This window comes from Antechinus flavipes, chromosome 4 (genome assembly GCF_016432865.1).
Source record: "Antechinus flavipes isolate AdamAnt ecotype Samford, QLD, Australia chromosome 4, AdamAnt_v2, whole genome shotgun sequence".
Lineage (NCBI taxonomy): Eukaryota > Metazoa > Chordata > Mammalia > Dasyuromorphia > Dasyuridae > Antechinus > Antechinus flavipes.
In genome coordinates, this window is record NC_067401.1 from 202,699,819 (window position 1) to 202,706,676 (window position 6,858).

Genomic DNA, 6,858 nt, shown 5'->3' on the forward strand with positions numbered 1-6,858 from the left:
CATAGTTCTGATAAAGAGCTACTCATTTTAAATATTGTGAGCTTATTATGCTCATCTAAAAATGAAATAAACAAAATGGACATAACACTTCTCCTTAGTTAACCACAAATAGGTTTGATAGTACAGGATGAAACTAATGAAGGGAACAGACTACCACTGAAATATATAGCAATTTTCCTCTTTTCCCTTATCAGCCTTTAAAATAGCCAGGCATGTTGATTCTTTCTAGGAGTGGGCTATCTGAGACTAACTAGCATTTACTTCAAGTAATAAATAACATCATAGATGGTATTCTACCACAGGTGAGATGAAATATCTGGTTGGTAATATGTAAAATAAAAATAAAAGAAGGAAGAATGAAACTATCACATGGAGGAAGTCAATTTTGCTCATATCATTATAAAGATATTCTTTAGATATGGAAAGACAGCAAAGATATGAAAGTTGTAAAGAACATCAAGTCTCAGTCACTTATAGAGAGAGCTCCTGATTCATCATTAATTTCAGTTATATAATTTCTCATGAAAATCAGAGTATGATTCCTTGCAATAGCTTTGGAATAAGGTACTACTGTAAAATGGAACTGAAAACCCTTTCAGACTCTTTACTCTAAAGTGAGAGTAGGCTACAATCCATAATCACAAAATCTCATTTTACAAAACTCAAGAAAAAGCTCTTAACTTTTTTTTCCCACTTTATTCAACAGAATTCCCCCTGTCAACAACATAAAGCTCAATTATACAAATGTTTTTGTTTTTTTTAAAAACACCTTAATTCACCTGTCCTAGAATGCTCTGGCAACACAAAGACAACACTGAACAAGTGCACAAATCATGATTTCAGGGGGGGTAGATACAAAAAGAAATACCAAACCAATTGAAACTTTCATCCTCCCTGAAGGTGCTCTCCTTAAAGAGAAGCAGAGTCAATGCTGCCACTTAGTGGCCAGCTGAACAAATCAATGATACTCACCAATGGGCGTTCACCCTATTATAATATCACCCAGCATTTTCCCATCTAAAAGACCATCAGATTCTCACTCTCATTTGAACAAAATAATAACATATCTGAAACACTCTAGCCTCCAAAAGGCCATCCAAACAACGGCAACTTGAATTTGGCCGGTGTAAGAGAGAGAGAGAGAGAGAGAGAGAGACTACTTCAAATAAAACTTTTCCCTGTTCAATTTAAGATCTCTTGTCCCAGTTCTCTGGGCTTGGTGGGGGTGAGATGAGAGACATGGACACATCCACAAGGTCCATCTGTTCAGAGAGTATATACAGTAATCCTGATGTCTGTGCCCTCAAACACCTCTTCAATCATTGCAGACACTTTCTCCCACTGTAGCCGATCAAGACCACATCCAATCCTGGAAGAAACAAAAACATCCTTGTTGGGTGGAAATAAAGTACTCAGACAGCTTTCCCCCTCTCTCACCCAACTCATTCCATGAAGATTATTATGTTCCACAGCAAAGTGAGAAAGAAAAAGTTTTTGTGTGTTGACTAATTTCACACTGATTAACTTTGTTTTATGTGAAGAATTATACAATTCATGTTGCCATGAATCACTGGAGCTTGCCAAAACAAATATATTTTCTCAATAGAACAATTCATTTCAATCTTTTCCCTTTCAAAATAAACTTTTAGAAAACTCTAAAATTTTCACAGCACACTCCATAAAATTAAGGGGGAAAGATGATGAGAGACTTTTTAAATACCTTCTAATGAAAACTGCCTGGCAGTGAGGAGGAATATAAGACCTCTGAAATAACATTTCCTAAGATAATGGATTACAAATGAAGGTATAGGAAAAAGAAGGAAAACTATATGGACTTAGGGTCTTTTTAAGTATATAGCTTATCAGCCTAAAATATGGTAATATCTTTGGGGTAGTCATTTTTCTCTATACAATCTATCCAGAGCACTTGATTCCTGCCTTGGAAATATTACTAGTCTAATTTGTATTTGGCCCCAAATGTTGTGTTGGGAAAAGAGCATTAGGTTTACACTCAGAAATTTGGGTTCTGGTAGTTAACACTCAAGTCTTAGTTCCATCTATGAAATGAGTAAACTCCTTCTATTACCTCCTTCATAAAGCTATTAAGAGGAAAGAACTCCAAAAAGCTTCAAAGTACTATCAAAATATAGTATCATTACAAGTCAATAGCTTCAATACAAGTAGTTCACTAAGTCAGAAAAGGATATTCCCTGAAGAGACTTCTGCATTTATTTAGAAACCATATCCTCCGATATTTTCCTGAAGCTTCCTTCTATTTCAAGGAGGGCATTCTCTACTTTACTGATTCTTATCAATTTTGGAAGCAGGTAGAGACCTGGCATCCTCAATGCTATTTTGCAAAAAGTGATAAGAACTTAATTTAGTCTAGGCCTTTTAGTAACTAGAACAACTATAGAACAACTAGAAAAAATAAAAAGATATTATGATTCCAAGTATAAAGAGAAAGGGGAATCAATTAGTACTTCCTAACATGAAAGGAATTTAAAGGACAAGGTATACTAGAACCCCAGTATGACTCCCATAGGCCCCAACTGGATCAGAACAATTACAGAATCACAATTCCAGCACACAAATTAATTTTCAAATTGAGGTTAAAATGGCTATCTTCTACTTATTGACTCAACAGTTCAACTTTCAGTACAAAGGAAGTGATCATTTTACCACTTTTATGACACACACTTTACTATCTAAAGATGTGGCATGGAGAAATCCAACAGCCTAGAATTAATCCCTAAATTCATGACTTTAGGAGTTGAGGCCAAGTTCCAGTCTTAAAATGTTGTGTATTAAATTGATAAAACTGAGTGAACTGTTCTACTTTCATTGTGTAGTACAAGGAAGAGCCCTTTTTCAGCACCAGAAAGCTGGGATAGGGTGTGGACTCTTAACTCTACAATTTATACTTTTGAGACTTGCCCAGTACATTGAGAAGCTAAGTGACTTGCATGGTAATACATAGGCAGTATATATGTGCCAGAAGTGAGACTTATACCCCAAGTTATCCTGGCTTTGAGGCCAGTTTCTTTTTCTTTAAGTTACAATGCTTCCCTGCATTATCCTTTATCATGAATAATATTAATTTTTAAGTGTGAATAAACTGGATGATGGGAAAGGCTTAACTCAAATGTTCACTTCTGATTTAAAGATTAAAAACAAGAAAATCAATATTTAAACCTGCAATTTCATGGAAAATTAAACCATTTACATCATAACACTGTAGGCAGTATATAGTACATTAATATCCTTTGTGTTCCAAAATTTATGAAATTTTAATTCCAGATTCCAGAATTCCTTACCTAGGCATGGAAAGGTCAGTCACCCCATTTTTCAGACAATGGGTTTTCATGGCCTCTAGACTCTTCTGCAAATTCTCATAAGTTGGTTTGTGAGAAGCCCTCTTCTTTGTAATCTGAACCCAAGGGAAAGATTTAAGCTTTTATTAGCCAAAACAAATAATTAAAGGTCAACATCATATTATAATCACCCAGCAATGAAGTGTAAATTTTACCTGACAGATTCATCTGTTGGGTAAATATTGTTTGTACAACAGGTCTGAATAAAAGAAGCTGCTAGGTTTTTTGACGTATAGTGTAAAAAACTTACTAAAATCGTTACATGCAAGATTCTATTAGCCTGGGTGTTAACTAGTCCATTACATCAATTAGAAATTTTCCCTTCTAAAAAGCCCACCACACAATATTTCCAGTCAATCTTAAAAGTACACTAAGGGACTAATTTTCTCTTACCAGATAGTATACATATCTTTCATCTCTCTTTAGCACTGCCACTTCTCCAGATTTCTTTTCTTTAAGAAAAAGAAAAAGGGCAAGTATTTAATAATATAAGATGAAAAAAAGAAAACCTAAACACTTAAGTTCAATAATATATTCTCTTTCTAAAAATGAATTAGAAAAGCTTTCTAACTAAAAATGTGAATTCTAAGTGGAATTCTATTCCTTCTACATTCTGTGAACAAACACAAGGTATTCCCCTCCTAATCTCTTTGACATCCTGTCAACCCCTCTATGGTTAACCCACTTTATTCTTAGCCCCACCCTATTATCAATTTGCCAATACCTGATTCACACCTTTTATTTCCTCTTCAACTCTTTACAAACTCAAGTTTCAAAATAAGAAGACCAAAAAACTTAATAAATCTGTTTAAAAATGCCAAGTATAATATTTGTGTAATAGTTTTCATTTCTCAAAACATTCTTTATCAGTCACATTTACTCTTATTCACTCAATAAGTAAAGGCTAAGGATCTACAAAATCAAGACTCCACACACGAGAAGGGGATCTAATGATGTATATACATAATCCTTCAGCCTCTAAGAGCTTAAAAGTCTATTAGGAAAACTGACATGCATATAAATAACTATGCTAGTATAGTTGTTTTAAGTTCTACAGATAAAAATGTTATAGATCAAGGGAGAGAAAGATCACTTCTGGCTAGAAAAACTGCGGAAGAAGGTTGGGATTTGAGAAGGACAGTGAATGACAAGAAGGATTTCCCCAGGCAAAGGAAATGGCATAAGCAAAGATGCTGAGTCAGAAAAATGCAAGGCATGTTCAATGAACAGAAAATAGACCACTGTGGTAAATAAGTTTTTCCAGGGGAGGAATGGGATATGTAACATGGTAGAGTTAATGACCAACTAATGGATAGATCTAGTTTCAAGTCCTACTTCTGACATATACTGGTTACATGGCAATGAACAAATTTATTTAAGTGCTTAGTATCTCCAAAGAATGCTCTAAAAAGGAATAAGCAAAGATAGTGGAGGCTAGAGTGTAGATAGCCTTGAACACAAATAAATTTGTTCGGCAAGTAATTGGAACTACTTAAGAGTTGTTGCACATACAACTTTTGAAAAGAGAGGTGAGGTAAAAATACAATGGAAAAGCTATTATAATAGTATATTATAAAAATATAACTATGGTGGTAGCATTTAAAATAAAGGGAAGTATGGGAGTCCAGAGAGCTGTCTATTGACTATCTTGTGTAATCATATTTTGGACGAAGATGTGCCCATAATAGTTTTAACAAATGTGTTAGTCAACAGAAACCACAAAGGTCGATCTAATTTTTAGAAAAACTCACGTTGATTCAAGAGCTCCTGCACCCCTCCAAACTTCTTTTTGAAGAGAACAGCTATCCCAGCACCCATTCGACAATCCTCACTGATGCAGTGGGCCAATGAGTCTGTTTGAGGGCATGCAAAAAGGTCCCCTTTCACATACACAATCTGGAACATACAAGGAGGGGAAGTAAGAGAAAATGATTTAACCAATATGTAGAAACGCTTGGCTGTTTCTTTTGGACACTTTCTCCCTCTTCCAGAAAATAATTTTTTTCTTACTGGAATCAAGCATCTTTCAGAAAAAATCTCAAGAGATTAATTCAATGAGAACTGAACCATGAATAAGATGGAAGTGATCCCTAAGATTGCATTAGCCTCTTTGCAGTAAATGAGATAAGAAAAGATAATTCAATTATGTTGCCTAATTAAAAACAATGCGAAACGCCTATAACCTCAATTATTCTGGATTTTTATTTGCCAATAAATCAACAATTTTTTACGCACTCTGTTCTCTCCTGGATCTTCATCAGGGCTGCTGGCCATGATAAGGAGTTGCTTTTTCCAAGGCTTAGCAGTATTTCTTCAGCTAAGAGAATGGAAAAGGAAACCAATTTGCTTAGGGTTGAGCACATACATTCCAAGATGTTTCTCTCCCAGTAAACGAAGTCTAAATTTTCACTATTCTCACCCGGAAGTGGCCAAAAAAAAAATGCGGGGCAAAAAAAAGATGTGTAGGTATCACTCAATTTCAACCCAACTCTTCACAGTCCCAGCTCCCTTGCCCCAATCCCCTTAGCCCTTCTTTCATTGTCCCCGGGGTCGGAAACCCAGTTTAAAACCCCTGTGCTTTGAAGTGATCTGGAGTAACTTACTTTCCCCTCTCTCTGGGCCTCAGTTTCCTCAACTGCAAAATGAAGGGCATAGAAAAAGTCCTTTCCAATTCTACGAATCTGGCTCCTCCCCACAACCATATTTGAATGAGATTCAGAAATCTTCCAACGTTGGGTGCTTAACCCTTTTTGGTTTGTGCCAAGGACCTTCTCATTATGTTTCTAAATGCATAGGATTAAAAAGCGCACCAAGTATATTGAAATAAAGACGTAATTGGCTTTGTTTTCGATCCAAGTTCAAGGCCCCCCTGAAATTTATTCACACACCTGGGCTCAAGAATCTCATACATAGTCCCACTCTAAAGAGAGAAAAAAGAGTAGCCTAGGCCTCGGAAGGAGTTTAAGGTTCATCTAGAGCCTGGCCCGGGCCGGGGACAGGAGGAGGGACAGCTTGACCCCTCCAGTAGCGTTCTTTGTTTTCCTCGTGCCCCCGCCCTCTTCCCGCGGCTTCCCCTCCCCCCCGACCCGAGGGGAGGAGTGTGCAATCTAGCTCCTCCCTGGCTCCCGCTCCGGGAACAGCTGTGGGAAGCCTCTCTTGCGGCGCCCGGCCTGAGCCCTGGGACAGACTGACGCCCCGCCCTCCCCACCTAACCCGGGGGCGCCGCGGGGGAGGAGGCCTCTGCGGCCCCAACATACCCGGGGTCCCGGGAACGGGCCAGTTGCCGGGAAACCCAGGCCTCGGCCCCAGTAGGCAGCTGCTCCCGATTCAGCCCGGGTGCTCGTGACCGAGCCAAATCGGACTCGCGGCTGCCCCCAAAGGGACCTAAAATGGCCTCCCACGATCCGCCGGGGGAGCGGAAACGGGGTACCTCTAGCCCGACCGGAGGGAGGGTTGCGCTCTATGGTGGCGCCCCTTCGAGAAC

General features: G+C 38.2%; 1 protein-coding gene across 3 annotated transcripts; it reads right to left on the reverse strand.

Annotated features, from left to right (window-relative positions):
* Nucleotides 1-676: 676 nt before the first annotated feature.
* Nucleotides 677-6,744, reverse strand: OARD1 (O-acyl-ADP-ribose deacylase 1). 3 transcript variants are annotated; one of them, XM_051996912.1, is made up of 6 exons: nt 6,632-6,744; nt 5,610-5,691; nt 5,126-5,270; nt 3,768-3,826; nt 3,318-3,430; nt 677-1,369 (listed from the first exon to the last, which is right to left on the reverse strand). In XM_051996912.1, the coding sequence occupies exons 2-6, from the start codon at nt 5,646-5,648 to the stop codon at nt 1,267-1,269; spliced, it is 459 nt and encodes a 152-aa protein (XP_051852872.1). In that variant the 5' UTR covers nt 5,649-5,691; nt 6,632-6,744; the 3' UTR covers nt 677-1,266. The 3 variants fall into 3 exon arrangements, with proteins under 3 accessions (XP_051852872.1, XP_051852874.1, XP_051852873.1); XM_051996914.1 differs by lacking the exon at nt 6,632-6,744 and adding an exon at nt 6,263-6,356; XM_051996913.1 differs by lacking the exon at nt 6,632-6,744 and adding an exon at nt 5,978-6,232.
* Between the last annotated feature and the right edge of the window lie 114 nt (nt 6,745-6,858).